Consider the following 23,187-nt stretch of genomic DNA (forward strand, 5'->3'; position numbering starts at 1 on the left):
AGATGTTTCATACAGGGTTCAGCATATTAGTTGTTTTCACAGGTGTGCTCTACATCTCAACAATGGCTCATAACAAGACGACAGTCTTTCACACAGGTCAAGTGCCTCTATGCACTTCATTAGTTTAAATATTTACCTATATCACTTCACCTCACATGTCATCGTACTGAATTTAAGCAACCACAAGCGTAATGTAGATGACTTTTAACAACTATCCACCTCAATTACGTCTATGGTCTGGCACACAGGCTGAAGAGTTAACGTTTTGTGTCAGCAAGGGGTGGGGGGACAGCCACCCACCAGAGCATAGCTGCTGATGTGGGCTGGCCTTCTCCACACGCTCTTCAAGGCTGGTGTGTTTTCTGAAAACTTCTAACATTTTAATCTCTTCCATTTTTAAGCCTGCGATTAACCGCACGGCTCAGGTCCGCGTGAAACCCGCGTGACCGCGCTCGCGTGAACCCGCGCAGCTGTGGAGCCGTCGCTCCCTCTCTTTTTTACATAAATACTTTGTGCTGCCAGGAGCAAAGTCCAGCACAAACGTCTGTCTCCCTCCGACTCACTCTTGGTTGCTTAGAAACCCATGATAACAACAACAGTCGGTGTCACAGACCACGTGTTCTGCTCCGCACACACCCACACAACAACAACAACGATGACAACAAAAACAACACAAAATAGGCCTATCGTCCAGCACAGTCTGGACCCCGCGGAACCTCTCAACGCCCCACAAAGTGGCGGAGAACTCACCTCTCGCCACACAAAGTAGCGAGGAACCTCTTGCTCCACAAAGTAGCAAGGAACCTCTTGCTCCACAAAGTAGCAAGGAACCCGGGTATCGCTCCACAAAGTAGCGAACTTCTCAACGCCTCACACAGTGGCGGAGACTGCACAACCACACGGTTATAGAGTCGGGCTCTTCTCAACGCCTCACACAGTGGCGGAGACTGCACAACGACACGGTTATAGAGTCGGCCTCTTTAAACTTACTTGGCGTTGCTTAGAGTGTAATATCAGCCCAAATCCCGCCGACCGTCATTCATCGAGGAGAAAAGACAGACAGCGAATCCACAGGAACTTCCTGGCTGACGTCAGTCTTTCAGCGTGCCTCCCCCCCCTCGGTGAATGCGATCCCAGGGAGCCGGCATCGAAGGACCAATTAATGATAGGTTTGTAGCTTGAACCCATCCGCTGGAACGCTGAAGACAATATAATTACACTGCTAAGCAAGACACAAATAGGCAAAGTTCTTCATGTTACTCGTGCACGGGAGAGACCGGACAGAGCGCCGTCCTTTCGCTTGACCCCAGTTGCTCTCGTCCGTCCTCCCATACCACTGTCCTTTTATTGAGGTTACATGAATATGCATAGGTTCATTAACATACGACGTCTACATACAAACAAAGAGTACCTTGCCTGTGTGTGTGTGTGTGTGTGTGTGTGTGTGTGTGTGTGTGTGTGTTGCTGATCAAAGGGTCAAACATCCTTGGTCAGGAAGAGGGTAGACTAGACCCCCCCCGGTGAGGAAGTCCAGCAGTTCATCTAAACAGAAAAGCACTTAGACTAGAACAGACGTAGCTACGTTAATCCTACCATAAAACAATTAAGACAAGATGCGACCTCTTCCCGTGCTCCCAGGATGTAGGTGTGCATTCTAGTGTGGAATGCACACCAAGCCTCTGTAGCCTGTTAAAGATCACACAACTTATCACTACACAATTGATTATACACCTCTAAGCATCTATGGTTAAATATTTCTAAGCATAAATGACAATCAACAATACAAACTCTAACAGTAATTTTCATAGCCCATCAGTTGGACTGAACCAGCTGATAATGATTTACACTTAGTGGCAGGATTGCTTTCTAATGCGTGGATTAGATGGATTATTACTGACATCTGGTGAGAATCTAGTGAGAATTCCATGTCAAAAGCACCTTTTGAAATATACATTTACTTAGAAAACTGGTGATGTGTTCAATACTTTATCTATTTCTATATATAAATTCCCGACTCATCCCTGTAGGCAGTCATTACCCTTTAAGCTCAGGTTCTCTACCCAAGGCCTGGGAAGTTGAGGGTCCTGCACTGTATCTTTGCTGTTCGTAGGACTGCGCTCTTCTGGACAGAGATCTCGAGTGGTCCAGTTATCCCTGAAACCACTTCTCTGGTGAGCCTGGTGAATGAAAGAGATGGACTGGGGCTAGAGGTGCCCAACGTACAAATCTTATAGATCACGATTTTGAAACGCATCATGGCCTCCACACGCTGCATATCCTGCCTTCTTGGATGACCTGATCATCCACAGTAACACCTGGTGGCCGTGTGCACTAGGTGGCCACGGTCCTGAGGCCGGCAAGAATCACGGCCAACCTATGCAGGTTTTAAAGCAATTCTTAATTTAAACACTATAAAATATATATATGTGAAGTACATATACTGGAAAAACCACCCAAAAAAAATCGTACATAAAATACAGCTTTGTGTTTTTTCAGTGTTTATTTGTTAATTCCATTTCAGGACACAGTTTCTCATTCTTAATTTAAATTGCCCATTTAATGATGTGTGGGTGGCATGACCATGCACAACAAAGTTCTGAGTTATTTTTCAGTTTAAAAAAACAAAAACAAACAACAAATACGAACAAAACCAAAAAAATCTCAAACCTCCCACTCAGACTTGTAAAAATCATCTTCTGGGACTGGATGATAAACAGAGCAGTGGACACACAGACTGGACTGACCAGCAAGTGAGTGGGTGAGTCAGTTCACAAAATGCAATCCATGTATAGAACAAACAAACAAACACACAAAGCACACACACAAAAAAACAAAACAAAGAAAGAAACAAAAAAAGCAACATTTTACAACTTCAACCTAAAGCGCTCTATCTATGCAAGATAGCATGGGTGCTGTGTAGGAGTAGAGTCAGTTTCAGTCCACTTCTGTCAGGCCACAGGGTCTTCTGAACTCTTGACCTCGCTCATGAATCCACTTATTTGAGACTGATAAAAAGACAAGACAAATAAAATTAACCAAGTAAAGCAGCTTGAACATGCTGTCTAATAGCTTTTGACATTTTAAATCATACTTTTTTGTAAATAAGCTTGCACATCTCAAGTACCTAACGTAAACCACATTTAAGCCTGCTGGATTCTTCTCTTATTTATAATTAATTCAATATTTATACTTGTACAAATGGAAAAGCTAGAAATGATAAAATGTTATTTTTACATTGTATTAGGGAATTAGTTTTGCTTATTATAGTGCTGTTTTATCATTATTAGTTTCATTTCCTCTCTAATGCTGCCTCATGTTTTGCAATAACATCTTGAATTGTGAACCTGTTAATTCACATACTTGAAGTGATAGTGGTTGCAGAGTAGAGCACTTAAAAATTCTGTACAAACCAAAGAACACACCAGGACCAACTGGATTAAATATTAGATATCAAATATTTTATTTATTGTGCAGCTGTAATTGTCATTGACCTCCTGTTTTCTGTTTTCTTGTCTTTATGTATAATGAGAACGTGGCCGTTTCCAAACCTATTTGATGAATCACAAATGTGGCTTTATAAATCTGAACTACAGCTTACCCCATTTGCTTCCTACTAGGACAGGACAGGCTGCATGTCTGGTCCTATAGTCTCCCTCGCCGCTCCTGAACAAATTATACCAGAACACTGATGTTCCCTGTGGAAAAATAATTAGAAAGCAAATATGACGATAAAGTTGAGTGTCCAGTAAATAGGAGGTTTAAAAGTACTTTGAGTAAAAATGGCTTACTGCTCATGGTAGGGTAAAAAGTCAAGGGCACCAAAATAATTCTGGACTTGAATTAGCTTTAAAAAAAAAAAAAAATTATAAAATCTTTTTTTTTTGTGTTTGTTCAGCTGTCTTTGTGAGATCGTGACTATTTCTGATTTTGTTAAAAAAACTGTTTAACTATAAAGTAAACGCTAATAGCCTGAGGATAGCAGTAGTATAAAATAAAAAGACAATACAAAGGGAATAATAATGCAGGTCTTCACACAAGCTCGCTCACAATCAAAGAAACATAAAAATATCATCACCTTTCTTGGCCAGATTACTGCTCCAAAGTCAGGGAAGACTGTGGCACCTCCTGCCTCAACATCACTCATCTGAAAAAAGACAAGATCATTTATAATCACTAGTGGTCACTGGCTTCTCGTAAGACGCTATTCCATACTACGCCATGTCTCAATAAGTTACGTAAAAAATAAAAAGTGTGATTGTTCATGTTGTGAAGTTCTTCCCTCAATGCTGTTAGTTTTCTTTCATCCTTAAACTTGTTTACCAATTGTTACCAATTTACGGTATAGATTAGGGCTGGGCGATATGGCCTAAAATTCATATCGCGATATAATTTGAAGCATGTGCAGTAACGATATATATCGCGATATATTCTTTTCTTCTGTATAACGTATTTTCCACACTATAAGGCACACTTAAAATCCTTTAATTTTCTCAAAAATTGAGAGTGTTCCTTATGTATGAATTCTGGTTGTGCTTACTGACCTCGAACCGATTTGGGCTAGGAGAAATCTGTTAAAAAATGTTTTAGTACAACTTTGGTAAGCTGCACTGCTTGATGGATTGTCAGAGCATTACGGCTGCCGTAGTGAGGAGCTTCGGAGTAATCTGGGTCCAAAACTCCGTCCGCTTCAGGTCCCAAAGTCAAACGAACACTGAGAGTTAAAAATGGTCTAAATTCTTTCATCTTTAATAAAATCATCAGCGATGCTGCTTTACCAGGTGTAACAAGTAAGTTTAACATCCAGGCATCCATGAAAACAGAAGTTATTAAATTTAACGGAGTTAGAAGTTAACAGGAAGTTAGCTCGCTAGTTTCAACCTAAACATGACACCATGTTCTGGCTGAGAGATTTTTGAAACTAATTCAAACGTACAGATCTGCTACCACTTCCAACATAAATGAAGACAGGAAACTAAACAGCAGTGGCATTTGCAGGGTTACTGAAGTTGGACTACCCGGTATATAATGTTGTGCTACGTGATTGCTAGCGACACAGTTATGTTAGCATAATATTAGCACAGTGAAGCTGGAGGATGAACGTCAACTTTTTTTCCACTCGATAAAAGTTAACGTGAGGGATTCTGGTGGTTAGGGACAAATGCAATCGCATAGCAGGATGCTATACACGGGCCAAACTTCAATCAGGAGAACAACTGAGATTATTCATCCACAGTACAAGGTTAGTTATTAATATACTGCGACAACATGGGAATAGAACAGCTGCGAGAGAATTCAACATTAATGAATCAATGTTACGGAAGTGGAGGAAGCACAGTTTTTGGCTTTCCCCATATTTCAAAAGTGCTTCATCTCTTTGCTATGACTGTCGGCATAATTTGCAGATGATAATGGTTGTAGCCGTTGCGATGCTTTCGACCAAAACAGGCGCAGCTTGATGACATCATCAACGTGCGCTATCGCGATAGAGCGGTATAGTCAAAACCTCTACCGTTGGCCAAATTTATATCGTTTCTATCGTATATCGTTTATATCGCCCACCCCATGTACATGTATGATGTATGAATTTAAACCGTGAACGGAGGTGGGGTGCAGCAATCCATACACTACATGCTCTACATCATTCAAAATTAAAATCTTGTCTCATAGACAGCTCAGTGTTAGCAAAGGCAAAAGAAAAAACAAAAAAACAAAACAAGGTTCTTTGTCGGCCTGTTAATGGCGCACGGACAACAAAACTCTCTACAATATGTACCAGAACTGATTGACAGGTAAACATAATTTTGCTATGTATTGATATTATTCAGTATTATTGCCAAAGAAATGTTACAACCTTTTGCACTAATTCTTGATTGTGAACTTAAAAATTATGACAACACACTGCAGGTGAATTAATCTATGAAAGTCAATCAATCCAAGTCCAACATTGAGCCAGAGCTTTTGCTTATGCCCATGAAGCCGGAATGAAACGATGGAGAGTGGATGCCAGGAGACGGCCACCACTGCCTTCAATCAGCAGTGAACAGATACGTATACTTACGTAGTTTAAATAAGTCGCCACACGATTTCCAGTGCCTAATCTTTTGAAAGCATCTGGCTCATCTTTCTATAAAGATAAAATTTAAGAGTGAAGATACATAATAACAAACTGCACGCACATTACTTACGTAGTTTAGGAAGGTAGCAAGTCTATTTCCATCGACGTGGAGGTTGCTGTCAAAAGGACGCTGCAACAGATGTTTATTTAACCGATCACCAAATAGACTCAAAATTAGAGCCTGCCATTAAGGGCACAAACTACATTCAAATAAAATGTATTATTTATCTGTTATTTGTCAGACGTTTATGTTTTTTGCGTTAATTTGAGTTAAAGACACCTTTTTATATATTTATTGCATTATGTCTTCAAGTGAATAGAAGAGAATCACTCTTATTATTTAGCGCATTATTACCCTCAACTACATAATTGGAAAAATAAAAAGGTATATATGCATATGGTAGGGGTGCAACTATACTCGTATCGATATTGAACCGTTCGATACAGTGCTTTCGGTTCGGTACGCATATGTATTGAACAATACAAAATTTATTTTATCAACTTTTCTTCTGATGATGCTGTCTGTGTTGAGCGCTTAGTGGATTTGCGTTCGACTACTTCGCCTAGGCTGCACTGCCGAGCGCAGATCCACTGAGCGCAGCGCAAGTTAGCAAGACAGAAGCTAAGCTCGTTGCAACATGGCAAATTTAACCTCCCCCACCCTCATTCAGATGTGGCCTTTGGAACTATTTTGGTCTTCATGTGAAGTATGACCCTGAAGGTAAGCGCGTCATGGACTAAAGTAAAACAGTATGTCGGATGTGCCACTCAATGCTCAATTACATGGGTGGGAACTACTGCGTTAGCGCAGTTTGCTCGTTAACGTGTTGATGCTGTCCAGCCCCACGCACGGGGCGATCCATGGTAGCTCTTTAACGGAGATTTGCCATGTGGTGGCGTTAACGTCATTTCAGATTAACGCTGACAGCACTAGTGGGAACACAATGAATATGACTGCACATTTACTCCGACATCATCCTAGTGCAAAGACAAGAGGAAGCAGACAAAACCCAACTAGCACGCATGCTACAAACTTTACCCGAGTCATTTAGACAGCCGTTAGCACATGATTCTCCTTATGGGGACCTGATATGTTTAATATGCTGCTGAGAATATAGCCCAGAAGAAGCGTATAGTATAGCTTTTATTTTGGAAAGAGCCATTTCTCTGTAATAAACTCTCTTTTCCAAAGATGAGGGATTTCTCGATCAGATAGATTTATTATTTTATGCCTTTGTTGTTTCAGCAACATTAAATAAAAAAAACTGTAGGTTTGAGTTAAAATATATATTTATAATTTTAAATAAATGACAAATTAAAAAAGCATGAAAATTTTTTTGTTTCGAAAAAATATTGAACCGTGACACCAAAGTATCAAACCGAACCGAACCGTGAATTTTGTGTATCGTTGCACCCCTAGTATACACACATATATACACACTCATGTATTAGTCATTCTGCAACACAAGTAATTCTGTTCACAAGTAAGACATATTTAAGTTAAGCTTTGGAATGTGGGAAGCATGCCAAGACAAACCACAGCAGTTTTCACATCCACAGTGCACACAAACTTTCACATAAAAAGTGAACTTACCCTGGAGAAGTCAAAATGTGGCTCATACTGTCCTCCCACGCCATAGTTTGCAACCTGGTCAGCCAATGACAAAAATGACCCTTAGATAGAGGTGATAAATAAACTCTCCTGTCCACTGAAAACTGAATTATTAACTCATGCTGTTGCTCTGTGTATCATTGAACTTGTGCAAAACAACTAAGCTACACTACATAAGACTACAAATCAAGAAGCCACAAATCTCAGTAATGGCAAAAATAATTAATTGATAAAGGGAAATTATCCCAGCTAATTCTGCATCATTATTTCTAACAGACTTTTGAAAATATTTTTTATCAATTATTTATATTTCATCTTTTAACATTGCAAACTCCTTTACAATACTTTTAGTGAGTAAGAAACTTTTATTCATGCAACCTTGTCAAAGGTTGTCTTTATTTTTTACTTGATTCATTTGTTTGGTTATATTCACATTATGTGCCAGAGGGGTTTTTATTATTGTTTGTTTGTTTGTTTGTTTGTTTGTTTGTATTTAAAGCCATGTAAAGGTTATTATTAATTCATATAGAACATATTTATAGCTTGTATAAATATGAATTTTACTTTTAAAAGTACATGTCTGTGTGTGAAGCTGTTGCATGTTTTCAGTATCCGTTTGATGGTTTCATGAGTAAGCTCTGACCACTGTCCTCTAGTGAATTTGGCACTTCAATCAGAATTGCTATACCTCCCTTAGAAACTATGAAAACAGAAAATATCCAACTTATGGAATAGCGATGGTTTGGATTCGTCTAATCATCTAAAGACACTCTTAAATAAACCAGATCAAATCACGTAAAAGTAACAGCATCATTATTTTTTCTTCCATTATTTAAGAGTTAGTATTTAATTTACAAGTTTAAAATAAAGTACAGTAAGTATATGTAAAATGTATGAGCAACTCAAAAGGAACCCCATAGAGTGAGCCCACAGGCTGCTGTGAGATAAAGCAGATGTACAATGTAAACATGGTCAAAGCTGTAAGTGATTATCTGGGGTTAACGCCTCGATTTGGCAAAGTCACCAGTCTTAGTGGAACCTTAAGGAGTACAGTTATCTCTGATTTCATATGGGACTGCACATTGATATGAAAAACTATATGATGAGATAAGAACATCTGAACTGGATAGGCATGCTTACCTGTTCCTCTTGAAAGAAAGTGACATTTCATTATAAAATTACTTCATATTATTCATCTGTGATTAATTTTCTGCACATGGGGACAACTAATCGCGCCCATCCACATATTACATGCAGTCACTTTAAGGCTCGCAGAAACTAAATGCTCCTGTGTGTGTAGAATTGGAGTAAAGGTAAAAACTAGCTCTCAAAGAGACAGAGATGTTAGAAATAAAAGACATAACCGAAGTCTCCCGTTGGACTATTTCTTTGTAGTTTCAATAATCTCGGTTTCAGCTGGAAAAATGGATCCAAAGAAGTGATGGTGCACAGGCACATCTGAAGTGAAGACTTAATTATTTAGAGGCTATTCATATATCATTAACTCTACTTTGGGTTATTGAAATCTGGTTAAGAGAAATGCTGTAATTTAAAAAATAAATAAATAAACAAAACAAACAAAACAAAAACATATTCTGTCAAGTGAATGCACCAATCATTCATCTATTGAAGTTAAAGGGTAAAAACAGTATTTTTAAGTGTCTGAGTAGGATTTTTGACTTACTGAGTCAACACTCACTAGTTACACAGGTTAGGCTAAATATCAAATGTGTGAAATAAACTCCATTACCTGCAATAACTCTGCAGTTTCTACTGTGAGACCGGTGATGTCTTCTATTCTCTGATTGACTCTGTCAATGACGGGGTCCTCCTCTCCTTCTAACCACGCACTGAATAAACAAACAAGTATTAAATGTGGCCCACACACACACACTTAAAAACAATTCGCAATTTAGAGAAACAAGACAGGATATACAACAAATGATGATACAGTTTTATTCTGACCTTGTTGTATAAAGTACTCTGAGTACACGAGTAGAGTAGAAAAGCACTATATAAGAACCAGTCCATTTAGTGAAGCTATTAAGATTTTGTCCTATTAAAATATGTTTGGACCATCAGCATCATTCACTTGACACATGCAGTATCGCTGGTTCAAGACCAGCAAGAGACCCAAATCCAGCCTCAGGAGGATACAAGCTACTGTATTCCTGGAATCCGTCATAACTAAAGAAACTAAAAACAACAAAACAAAACCAAAGGATCCTTTTTTCCTGGATGCGTTACCTTTTCGAGACTCTGTAGTTGGCTGTGGTCAGGACACCTGTTTTGGGATCACGGACAGTGGCTCTTGCAAGCTTGAAAAAAATAAATAAAACATAAGAACAGAAAGAAATCAAACATTAAACAGAAGAGTTAATCCAACCATTCCAGTTCTACGTTGTGGTACCACTCTTCTCATCCCCTCTTAACTGTTAATCTTAAATACTTTACAACTATTTCTTATTTATATATGCCGAGCAATAAAAGTTGTTTTTTTTTAAAGTCCACGTTCTGCTCTGTACAGCTTAGCCTGAATGAGTTTTTAAACACAAAGAACGTGCACTCGATCAGCAGCTGTAAGAAGGTAATGTTCAAAAGCTTTCCTCCTGTGCATTAGTCTCATTAACCTTTAAAGTAATTAAATATTTTAATGGTGGTCAGCAAGAAAATATTCTGTTTCCATTTTATTAAATGCTTCTTGTCTTACCCTGGGTTTTGCCAGTTCTTTGATCTTCTCAACCTCCTCATCTGACAACGAATCCAGGTAGCGCACAATGTGGGGGCTGTCCCACTCGTCCTCTTCTTTAACAGGCTTCAGCAGAAGACGAGGGTTTCTTTTCCCGTCATGGTAGCGACAAAACAAACGGCTCCTCCTCGCTTCAGTCTAGTAAAAATAACAAAGAAAATTTTTAATTTTGCCATTCTTTTCAATTTTATAACTAACTTTAATGGAAACAACGTGCAGTGCCATGCATTTATAATGCAGCCTCATAGTAGCACAGGTATCTGAGCTTGGTAGCAGGGTTGACTGACCTCTTCATCATTTTAAGCGTCTAAACTTAAATAGACTACAGAACTATCTCTGTTGTAAATGACTCTGTACTCCGTGCGTGTGGTTTTTCCTGTGTTCCTGTTTGTTTATACAGAGAGCGGCCTAATTTTGTTGTTTAAAACAAGAGTTGTAGCTTAGGTACCAAAAGGGTTACTAAATCATACACTAGTAAAAACACTAATGGAATCCAGTTTCTTTTGATTCAGCCTGCTGACAATAAACACATCTAATTATGCAATAGGTTTCCAGTAGTTGTCTATAAAAGTTTCTGTGCTCTTATTGTGCACAAATAATCACCATGTTTGGACAATTATACTTTAATCCTCCTTTATAGTTTGGTTATAGTTTGCACATAGAAAAATCTGCAACAGAGTCAAAATTAGTTTCTTATGTATTGCTTTTCAGGATTAAATACATCTTAAATCAGGGCTGACGTTTTTGGCTTGGCTAGTGCTGATTTTACATAGCATCAGAAAAACAGCCTAACAATGAATGTCCATAAAAATCAATGAAAACACATAAATATTCAATTTAGGATTTGGTTTCACAAAATAGCGACTCAAAATAGAGTCTGCAGGATGACTCGCCATTTGGATCCCCTCTCCTCTGCACAGAGCCTCATAGGACTCTCTCTCAGGGAGATGGTCTTTGGGTCTACTGTAGGTTCCCAGCTGAATGGGCTCCTCAGATGGAGGCTGGTAGTCTTGGTTCATCTCACGGAGCTGCTTCATCAGTAGCTGCTCAAAATAACGGAGGTTTCCTCCTGCCCTCTGGTGGCTGGGATCTGTCAATACAACAAAAGTGATTAGCAGAGGTAGAAGAACGTGATGATATGAAACACTTTGGAGCCGTATCCCGTGTGTGCTAATAACACATTTCAAACAGTAGTCATAGTAGGTAGACACTGAAAACAAACAAACAAACAAATAAATAACCCTGAAATCTGGCTGTTTTCTATTTTATTTTGTTAAGACTTTGTGATATAACTGCATTTACTCATTTGCCAGCAACAGAACAATTATGAGTATTTTTAACTTCAAATTTTTTTAATCTTGAAGATTTTCTTAGTGAATACAACACTAAGAAAACCTACTATTATCAAAAAACTTCTCCTTTGTGTCTTCTTCTTGTTATTTGTTGTTGAGTTACTAAAGTAACTGAGTTAAATAATGGAAAAAGTGCACCCTCTTGTGGAATTTGCAGGTAGTGCCTCTTCATTGAAGCCTAATTAATTTAGCAGCAAAGTCAGCTCATTTACAGAAACAAAGAAACTTTAAGTGTATTTTAGTTATTGTTTATCCTACATGTTGATTTTGTTGTGGTTCTTCTAGGGTGTTAATGTGTTTGCAGTTTGCTGGGTGTAGTTTTACACAGGACTGTAAGCATGTGCGCTTACAGCATTACACATTTAGTTAGGAAATTTCCAGAATGACTACAACCTCAGGATCTCCTGATAGAATTAATATTACTGCAGGTTATGAGACAGTGAGAATATCATGTTTCTCTCCTCCATTTCAGATGTGCTGTCTTGTATATAAATAGCCAGGTATGTGCTGGAAAATGTCCGAGAAATGTGTTTTCATGCTGTACATTTGCGTCCCACTTTTACGGGCGAGTCACATACTGGAGTATTTCTGTATGAGGTGCTATTTGCAGGATATTTTTGCCGCACTTGATGGCATACCGTTTCACCTCTACAACAGCTCGATTCATTTCACTTGACAAGTAAACAAGTATACCACAACTTAAAAATGCAGCTGTAGCCTGTGACCTATAGCTGTCAGAGCCTGTGATACAGAGGCTAAAATAACAGTTTAAACCCACAGGCCACTTTTTTTTTCTCGAATGGACAACTCCCAGCTACTGTGGTGAGCACAGAGCACCACAACAGTCAGAGAGGAGAGTGAACTGTAGTAACTAGTGAAACCAGAAGAAAGCAAACTATTAATTACAGCACAGTAGAGAAATTGAGTTGTAGAAGAAGGTGTAATTAGAAACAAATGAAAAAGACTTAAATCTTTAAACATATTTACATAAAACATTTGATCTAAACATGTGTCCCATGAACTCCATTCATCCAGTTTTTATATTTACAAGGAAGACTACATCTCTGTCCGACTCAGGCTGGAAATAGAGTGTGTGTGTGTGTGTGTGTGTGTGTAATGAGCGTTGGTGTGCAGGAAGAACGCTTCATTTGCCTATGTTGTGTCTTACCAATAGCTACAAGCCGTCGCGTCAGTTCAATGGCTCGAGGGAGGTCACCCATTTGGTAAACAGAGTAGCTGAGGTAGTCCAAAATGTCTGCCTTGGAAACCACAGCTTCCTCGCCATCGTCCAGCTGTTTCAAGGCCTGCTGCAGCCACAGCACGGCATGGTAATAGTCTGCATCGTTGTAAGCCGTCTTTCCCATGTCGAAGCAGTCATCCACGGTCAGTACAGCATTCGAGTGCACACCTGATGGAAACCACTCAGTAAGACTAAATGACTGAACAAAATGTACTTAAGACATACCACTTTTTTTTAAATGTGCACCATTTATTAAGTTATTAATTAATAACATAATAATTATTAAGTTATTTATTAACTTAATATTAATTACTTTTCCATGACATGCTTAAGTTACTCTGCCCTTTGTGATATTTTCATGCTTTTTTATATTCAACACACACACTTCTTGCTTACCTGGCAGCTTTCCTTTGGAGAAGGCTTCAGAATCCAGTTGGTACGTGTCCTGCAGGCGCATCAACGCCTTGGCTGCACCCGTCTCATCTTCCTCGTCTGGGAAATATTGTCTGTGTACGGACATGTTGGAGACGAACCCTGGACAGAAAGTGAGAATGTCTTTCTGTACATCTCATTTGCATGTATCACATGACACTCACAACACTCACATATAATTCAAATTTGGGTCATTTTTAACTTGTTGGTACTTAATCGTTTACTTACACATGCAGAACAGCAACATCATATTGATCTAGATGTACCAGCTCTAAAGGTGTAGCTGGAATGTGTCTTCGCCTTTTTAGTCAGTCTCTGTGTGTTTGCGTTTCTTCACAGACTGTACTACACAATAGCATCACAACCGTGCAATACACAGTTACTGAATTCTGTACACATATGCTAAGTTTATCTGCCTTACACAGATATGGTCCTGTGTCTAAACACGTACACACTTTCAGGTCCAAGTGCACAGAGACAAAGACACACACACTCTTCATTGCCAAAATATGCAGATATGAAGAACAGCTGCAGCTAAAACATGACAAGCTCTGTTCTTGATCACAGCATGTGGACAAAGCAGCACAGTAAACATTTCCACTCCCCAGCAAAAGCTGCATTCATTCTCCTCACATCCATTCTGGAGCTTATATTTGCTCTGTGCTGCTTGCCTTTTGGTTATGCTGAGAGATATATATTACTGTATATATTGTGTCATGGTGACAATACATAGAATAGGTGAATACGGGTTGCCAGGTAGAGTGGTTTGATTAGTCAGTAAAATTACAAAAAACTAGAAAAGTTTTTCCTGTTGGGTTTTGCTTTAAAAGCCATTAAAAGAATGCTATTGATTTGGGATTAATAAAGGGTAACATACAGATTTGGCCAAGAAAACATACACTGAGGTATTTCTCTATATTTTGCAACATGCAATAAGTAAAGTGGCAAATGAACTGCTCTAGACACAGAGGTAGGCACTATTTAAAAAACATTTCCCCTTTGTCTGATTGTAGCATGCACGTGATGATCTGCAAGATCTCACAGACCACACAGAAAACATCCTAATTTTTCCAAGCAGAGTTCAAATCAGGGCACTTCACGAGTGCTCCTTTAGTAAAATACTGCTTTGGAGATATATCCTTACCATCAGCGGGATTCTGAAGTACCAGGCTCTCCAGTTCAGACCACTCAGTGTTGAGTCTCTTCATCAGTTTATAGGCATTCACTGGGTGAGCCAGGTAGCCTTCTGGGTCAGCGGTGGACACTCGGGTCAGGGCATCAAGTTTATTGGCCCAGCTAAGAAACGGATACAGGGTGATTCTACTACACATTTTATAGAGAGACAATACACTTCATATCAACTTACCCTATAAATGTGAGAACGGATTAAAGGAAAAGTAACACACATAAACAGACTAATATGGGGTGATATCTGAGAGTTCAGAATGTACCTTTTTACAGCGGCCAGCTTGGACTCCTCTGCTTTGATGTACTCCCTCAGAGACTGAACCAGCTCCTTTTCTGTGTAGATCAGGTCTGTCATTTGGCCTGTAGGCACACACACAGATATGAAGGTAAATTAGACGTTTCACTGAGGATAAAGTCAACATCAGCTTGTTTATTATTACAATTTCAAGCAATTTGCAGGTTTAGTGTTTCTGAGACAAAATGACTCATTTCACATTAAAACTCCAAGCGATACTTGATGACATGTCGGTGCAGCGCTTAGCCTGCTGATCAGACGGTCGAGAGACCTTTCTGTTTGTTCAGCATGTTCTCCATGTGGGATTTTCCTCTGGGCACTCTTGTTTGCTCCCACAATGAACACAGGGATATTAGGTTAATGGGTAAATAAATATTAGCTGTAAGACAGGCACATTGGTTAGACTGTATTATAAAAAGCTGTATTAGTGTGCGTGGAAATATGTGAATACGTGTTGTCAGGTACTTTGGTTTGAGGAGTCAGTAAAAAAAAACCCAAAAAGCTATAGAAATGTTTTTCTGTTGTATTTTGCTTTAAAAGCCAAAGAAAAAAATGAGTCTATTTCTGGTAACACTTTCTCCCCACCACTCCCCTCAGACTTAGGCTGAAAATAACTCTTCAGCCAAAAACTGCGGGGCTTTAATACTATAGAATTACTCAGCAAAATTACAGTTAAGCACCCACCCATGAGCCTTGGAAGAGATAGATGGGGTGTAGTGTGCTTAGTAAACATCCTCATTGGATTGCTTAGCTTAACAGAAGTTTTAAAAGACAGAGGATGACAAGTCTGCATTGTTTTTGCATGCAAACAGCATATCTGACCACCTAAGTGCATTAAATCAACAGAACAGCACATCAGTATACCTTTCCAAGCAATAAGAACTAACCAGTTGAGCGATGTGACACATATTGTATACAAAAAGCATTTTCTGTATGCCAGCAATGTCTCTGTGATTGCACAAATCAAGGGCATTGTGTAAGAAAAGCTTTTTTTCCCTTTTAAAGTGGTTCAAGAGATTAATTTCTACGGAAATCATGTTGAATATCTGAGCACTGATTTGAAAGAAAGAAAGAGGAATCTATGTACCACAACTATTTCTCTATAAAGTTATTATTAGTCCTCTTCTGGCCACATCCTCCATTTAATACAAAGTGAAAAGCACAGATGTACATTCTTGAGCAATTCAGCATCCTATTATTGTGGTCAAACGTGGCCGATTTGATTAAAAACAACACAGGTAATTAGTAAGGCATCAATCAAGATTGTTTTTTTTTTTTAAATCCAGAGTAGCACTGAGCTCTTGACCCGTGGGCTTGGTTTGATTAATCAATTGAATGAATGATTGACTATTCATGCAAGTCCTGTAAATGAGTCCCAAGTAATTCCAAACACCTGATGACAGATTAAAGGCTCACTCACCAATGCTTTCTAGAGTTTCTGGATTCTAACACTAAATGTTTAAAGAACTGACAAAGTTTGCAAATCTGCTTGAGGATAATTGTTGGAACAGATACTAATATTTTATTTTCTATTTGTTCTCTTGACCTTTTATAGAACATATTCATTTTATTTTGATGCCTTCCAAAAGATGGGATTTTCCCCACAATTTTATTACCCATTGACTTATAATACGACAAAAAGGAGGCAATACAGGTTAGCAGCAATGTCTGTCAAATTCTACCAGTCTCTCTCTCTCTCTCTCACACACAGGACACCGATCGGCCTGACTCATTTTTAAGAGTCAGGCCCAAGGACACTTCAGTATGTGAAGGAGGCAGCGACACTGTGATAAGTGGACTAGCTGCCCTGACAACCAGTAAACCTACCAATGGATGTAAAGATCTCTGCCCGTGTGGTCCGGCAGCAACACAGCAGGACCGAGGAGACAAAAAGCAGGACTTTGCTCATTCTGCCTTGTTCAGTAACCTGCAATTACATTAAAAAAAAAACCATAATCACATCGTGTCACAGTGGCACGCAAAATAAACTAGTTATGCTGAACATTATAAAGCATATAAAACGATTTTTTTATCCACCGTTTTCTATAAATCTCTGTGAATAAAGTGTCTTTTTTGAAGTATTCCTCCTTAAAGCCGTTTAACACAATTTGTAAGCGTATCATATATAAAAAGTTTCAAACTTTCAGTTTGTGTTACACCAAGTCTGACTCTGTGTTTCCAGACTAAATTTGCAGATCGCCAAATAATTCTCAAAAGTTTCCAGCACGTTTCCTACAAATGAGTCATGGTCTATTGTTCCCAGTTCTCACTGAGAAGGGAAAAATAGGGGACACAGCTGTAACTGAACAGTATATTTTTAATATGTTTATGTGTGTAATTTTCTCATTTCTCTTTCCATCAGGGTCGCGCCAGGTCGGCATAAGTTCATTTTCAGTCTCCTGCTCTACAATTCAACATGACAACCAGAAAATTTATTTTGGAAATGAGCTCGTGCACTGAAGATAATCTTATGTACCTATTTACTTACTTACGTGCCTTGCTTTTAAAAATATAACCTACATTTCCATGCAATTAGATGCATTTGACACACTAAATAAAACACAATAAGGCACAAAACCTCAGTGTTTATTAATGGCAGACTTTGCCACAATGCATTAGTAGTGTTATGAGGATTAAGTATCGGAGCCAGCTACAGGGCTGAGCAGAAAAAGTAAAGTAACATCAGTCCAAGACTGTAAAAAGCAACTGTGTGCTACTTTCTCCTTTCCTTCTGTTTTTAAAACATCACTTGGCACTGATGACTGTTTACTACAGTATGTTTAAAACGTACACATCTATAATTCTAACTGCAAGCACAGACACATTGATGTTTGAATAAATTTGAGTAAAGAAATAGCTTAATAACCTCCTGGAAAGAGAAACTATTTGACTGACACCTTCTGGGCAAATTCAGTGATTTTCTACAGTGACAATAAGAAAGCAACATGATGTCCAAAAGGAACAAGTATAACAAATTTACAGGAAATAAATGTCAGTGTGTAAGCACCATATCTGTCTGCCAGTGATGGTGTGACGCAAACACAGGTGGAATGTGGCTCATATGTGACATCCTGATTCTTCTGATGGGGTAAACATCTGACACAGACATGCCGATGCTAATCTACAGCAGGCGCGACTGAAGAAAGGCTGTGAAATCTCCTTAACGTGTATAGGAAAGAACTATTTTTCCTCATCTTCTCTTTTAACATTTACAATTACAGCTATTACACTGGAATGTACCACAGAGGGTGTAACTTTGTAGCCAAATGATCAAAAAAATGATATGACTGGACCAAGATTCAGGAGAGACGAAGCAGCACACATTTAGCCGCACTGTTCATTTTGGGATTAAAAGAAAAAGTTACACGTTTTTGAAACACAGAAAAAAAAAAAACTTTCACTGTCTCTTCCTGAATGTATGAGAGCTTTAAATCAGTTCACAAAGAATGTGACTAAATTTGCATTGTATGCAGAATAAATATATTTGCATTTGAGTGACACGACTGACAAAAAGCACAAGCCTTATGCTGAGCTGACAGATGTATATTGGCTGAAAACCTTTATGCTGAACTCAGAAAGAAGGCTAAGACATTCTTTAATGCAACTTTGTGTGCATTACTAAGACTATATATATTAATAAATATATTCCTTGCAGTATAAATTCAGCTTCTTGTGTGTTACGTTTAAGCATTTTGAGTTGGCTTAAACACTGGCTAGATAATCATCCCCAAAGTCTCAAACTAAAAAGTAAACGATTGCTTCTCTCGCCTTGTAATTTACAGCCAGTATCATTGCTCAGCTCAAACAGAGTCTGGCCTGTTTCTGCAGGTGGCAACATTCCTGAAAAAGAGGACTGGTACACTTACTACTCGAGTGGTGTCGGGTTTTTCTAGAAAGTAAAATGAGGGGGAGAGGACAGGCTAGGATGTCCAGAGAGGTCCCGAGAGTGCAGGTATGCACAGCTGCACTTTGTACACAGGCCAAAGTTGTGTGCATGCATCTCAGACCGAGGTAGGTAGGAGAAAGCAGGCAGATCTTCAACATTTTGCCATTGCATTAAGGAGCATCAGTTTTAATGTTGAGCATTTGCAAAACTGGCCTGAACTCAATGATAATAGCCTAAAAGTATCTCTGCCAGTTCATACTGAGGTTGAGTTTGTTCAGACTTTCCTGCTTTACATGGAGGAGTGGCTCTGTAAGTGAGATAAGGAACCAAAGCAACACAGTCTCTGGCAAAGACATCAGGATGCAAGGTCTGCAGTGGGGCAGGGGTTCCTATTAGGAGCAAATGTTTGCACTTAGAGTAAAACGTTCAACTTCTGTGGTCATCTTGTTCTACTCTTCTATGGGACTTTACATACTTGAGAAAAACTAAACACAACAAGCATGGCTGGTCTATGCAACATCTGTCCGACTGGTGAAAACACTAAAATAAATTTGAGTTTTAAGAGGAAGAAGATTAAACATATCAATGTGCAAAGATAAAATATCTTTCATTTAATATATGTTTATATAAACATTTCATTTCTAAGAAATACAAACAAGGGGGAAAAAATTAAGCATTTATGACCTCGGGCTTGTGCAAAGAGGACGGAGCAGTCTGAATGATGCAATATTTCAACACTGCTGCAAAATACTTCTACCAAATTTTGTTTAGTTTTTCCCCTGAAGCCTAACCTTGAATCTGAATGGCTCATGTTTGCAGGACATATGCTCCATGACAGCACGGGTGGACATTCTAGCCAAAAGCCCATATGTTTGGATCACTTTAAAGGCAAAAAGTGCCACTTATTAATCTCTGCACCCTGTTTTTCACTCTGACTGTTGTGTGAATGTTGTGAATGTTTGTCCACTCACAGCTACTTCAAGTCTGGTACGCTAAATCTGTTATAACTCCAAGATGGAAAGTGTGTCCAATGAGCACCCCAACCATTTTGTAATCAGTCACACATTTAATTGGGTCACGCAAGGTAGATCACGTGTTGTTATTTATTTAATGATGACATCTGTACAATTCCTCTGGAAAATTATATTCCACAATGTTGAAAACAGTGACATCGCCCACCCAAACATAACAGAATAGTTTAAATAGAATTATGGATGAGAAAGAAAGAAGTTGAAGAGCCCAAAAGAAATTCATTTCTGAGTAGATTTTTGGCCCCAAACACCAAATTCCAGTGTTTGATAAACCTAGATGGGAGTAAATGCAGCTATCTTTGCATGTAAGCAAAAAAATGGAAGTTGCATGCCAGAAAACTAAAATCTGAAAAGAGAGAAGAAGAAAAAAAAAGGCCTGGTACTTGCCAATTTTTTCCACTCTGGTGCACTAAGAAGAAAAGCAAGCAGTTGATGTTTAACAGATATTTTAACGACTGATGTAATCAGTAAATAGGATCAAACTCAACGGCCACACGCAGACATAGACACATAACCACGTCACATGCATGTTACACGGTGCACCGCATACAGCATCTGCACGTACCATACCCAGAACAGGTGAACGTGCCCAGGCAATCAATGGCCATCAGTCTTAAGACACAGAACTATCCTCCAGCAATGAACAAAAATTCCAGAGTCAACCTGGTGATCGTTGCTAATCTGTGCAGTTCAAATTACACTGTGGGCAGGAAAAAAAAAAAAAAAGAGATTTCCCTCTTTAACACCCAGCTTAGGTTGGTTACGGTTTGTGTTTTTTAAGATCCTTACTGACAAAGTACTAACAATTTGCTCAATTCTTCAGGGCTTTTAGTATAAGCGGGCAACCCCTTCATTCATTTTCATCTATAGCCACTCGCACTTTGACTTTCACTTCCACTAAACGTCACAGGATGAGGTCAGCAAAGTGGAGCAATTTTGTGGTTTTGTGTGGTCAGCAAATCAATGGAAATACTACTTATGACACATCCCCTACTTTGATATGGAAAGAGCGCATTCCTCATCCAAGATCCCAATCATGTTCTGCTGACCATGGAAACATTATCCAGAGGAAAAGCATGGAAAACTACTGACTTCTACTGTGGTTTATATTAAGGCAAGTTTGCTGGAGCTCAATAATAACCCAAATCACCCTAATTTAATAAGTTATTAAATAAAACAAAATATATTTTATCTTTGCATTTATTTGGGGATTTTACCTACTTGACAGCAAGACAGTTGTAGCATTCAGTTTAGTTGAAAACAGTTGGATCAGGACAGTGGCTGCAGCTTATTTAGTAAGAGTCACCGGTCTTCTGGGTTTATGCAGCTGGCAGATGTATTTATTTGTTACCTTCCATTTTTACACACTCCCATAACAGCCAGAGACAATTATTTGCATTCTACCATGCATAAATCACTGCAGGGCATCACGCTACCAGGCCAGTGTATTTAGTGACGCTGTGCCATTTGTTAAGGGAGAACAAAGCCCTTTTTTGGAGCTATGCAAGACCTAATCTTTTGAACCCAGTGAACAGTAGGCAGCCACAGTGAATTCACCCCCTTTAAAGGGAGTTAATTTATATTGCAATTACATATAACAGCCCTGTGTGACCTATTTCTACGAATCTAATGTGAGTATAATAAGCATTCAGCGGTTTTACATGATTTATTCGGATAACTAAAGTTATTTAAGTTTTGATAACTAACAATTTTTCGTAATTTTCAAAGACACATATATATCTGATAGCTGCACGTTCCTTAGTGTCGTAAATTGATCTTTTTTATTACTCTAACATTAGATGAAACTAATATTTTTGGATTTTGTATAAGTACTTTAACTGCCACTGCTATCCCATTCGTTTTACATGGTTATTTGGCATATTAAAAGCCAATAGCGATCAAAATAATCGTTAGTTGCAGAGCTAGAGGTGATTTGTTTGCGGTACATGAAATAGAAACAATGTCACCGCGAGGCTGGAATATGTGTCGATAACTGCTAACATCAGACCAATCTTACGCTGCTTACGTGTCTGCGTGAGAGCAGAAATTAGGTAAAGATGAGCAAAACTCACTCTTCCCCCGCGACCGAGTGTGCAGACCATCTCCAGAGTAGAGGAGCCGTCCCAGTGACGTCAGCCCGGGACGGCTGTTTCTAGAAATTCCCAACACTTCCCTTTTTTTGGTCCCGTAAATGTCCTGTAGTCCGTGCTGTGTAGAGATTTTAATTCACTGTGTCGAAAAAAGCTACACTTTCCGATTCAAAGTATGTGTGTGAGTGTGTGTAAAACACAGAATGTCATCCACGCGTGAGATGCTCGGTCACGAAGTTTCGCGCAAACTTTCAAAACTTTCTCCTTGTCCGCTGTGGAACATTTGCTACTCAGCTGTGTCTCGCATTATAATGTAACCGGGAATGAACACAAACCTCACTGAATAACATGTTGTGTTTTCTTTAACCTTGGGAACCTGATAGTCTGTACAATCTGGTGCACTAAAAAAACAACAGAAGCCTGTTGGACCCACGATTGACAACCATCCCAGCATGTTCGGGAGGCATGCGAGCTCAAGGACTCAGCCGTGATGTAATGCTACACAGCATTTTGTGCGATAGCTAATCCGAGACAGCATTTAATGTCAGCTTACCTTCATTCTCGTGGCTTTCAAACGGGATAGTCACGTTTGAGAATGTGGACGCAAATCCACTTGGCACCCAGGGGTTATGAAAAGTACGGAGAGGGGAGGAAAGCGCTGCCACGTACAGAACCTCCCGAAAGGCTCACCCTAATCCTTTGAATAGATGCGCAGAGACATTCCTGCGGCTTCTAAGCTGTAGGGTGGAGAATTGGCTCTTCTTATTTAGAAAGTAAGACCACAGTCTTATTTTTTAATAAAAAAAAATAGTGAGCGTGTATATACATATATGCGCATTTTTAACTTTACATGATTACGATTTTTTGTTTTATTTCAATCAGAATCAGAATCAGAAAGGGTTTTATTGCCAAATGTTGAGCGGGTTTACAACATTAGGAAATTGCTGCGGTCAATGTCATATTATATACAACTCCGTTTTATTTTACATTTTGCAATGGCAACTGTATTTATGTAGTCCATTTAATTACCTGCAAACTCAGTGTGCTCAGTACAGAAGAACATAAAAACCTGTGTAGGTTTAGAATAAAGGCTAAAGGCAACGATATATATATATATATATATATATATATATATATATATATATATATATATATATATATATATATATATATATATTATATATGAGCAAAATAAAG

The 23,187-nt window shown here is 38.8% G+C and overlaps 1 protein-coding gene across 5 annotated transcripts; it reads right to left on the minus strand.

Annotated features, from left to right (window-relative positions):
- Nucleotides 1-2,503: 2,503 nt before the first annotated feature.
- p4ha2 (procollagen-proline, 2-oxoglutarate 4-dioxygenase (proline 4-hydroxylase), alpha polypeptide 2) lies at nucleotides 2,504-22,668 on the minus strand. Of its 5 annotated transcripts, none has more exons than XM_085364641.1 (16): nucleotides 22,544-22,668; nucleotides 20,471-20,600; nucleotides 16,811-16,910; nucleotides 14,952-15,048; nucleotides 14,645-14,796; nucleotides 13,465-13,602; nucleotides 12,997-13,236; nucleotides 11,370-11,566; nucleotides 10,438-10,614; nucleotides 9,975-10,045; nucleotides 9,478-9,577; nucleotides 7,710-7,763; nucleotides 6,059-6,124; nucleotides 4,076-4,144; nucleotides 3,599-3,695; nucleotides 2,504-3,005 (listed from the first exon to the last, which is right to left on the minus strand). In XM_085364641.1, the coding sequence occupies exons 3-16, from the start codon at nucleotides 16,890-16,892 to the stop codon at nucleotides 2,935-2,937; spliced, it is 1,611 nt and encodes a 536-aa protein (XP_085220767.1). In that variant the 5' UTR covers nucleotides 16,893-16,910; nucleotides 20,471-20,600; nucleotides 22,544-22,668; the 3' UTR covers nucleotides 2,504-2,934. The 5 variants fall into 5 exon arrangements, with proteins under 5 accessions (XP_085220767.1, XP_085220766.1, XP_085220765.1 ...); XM_085364640.1 differs by having other exon boundaries at nucleotides 20,466-20,600; XM_085364639.1 differs by lacking the exon at nucleotides 20,471-20,600.
- Nucleotides 22,669-23,187: the final 519 nt, after the last annotated feature.

Source organism: Diplotaxodon limnothrissa, linkage group LG10, assembly GCF_057381915.1.
Source record: "Diplotaxodon limnothrissa isolate DT_005_m linkage group LG10, D_limnothrissa_male_GT1.1, whole genome shotgun sequence".
In the NCBI taxonomy this organism is placed as follows: Eukaryota; Metazoa; Chordata; class Actinopteri; order Cichliformes; family Cichlidae; genus Diplotaxodon; species Diplotaxodon limnothrissa.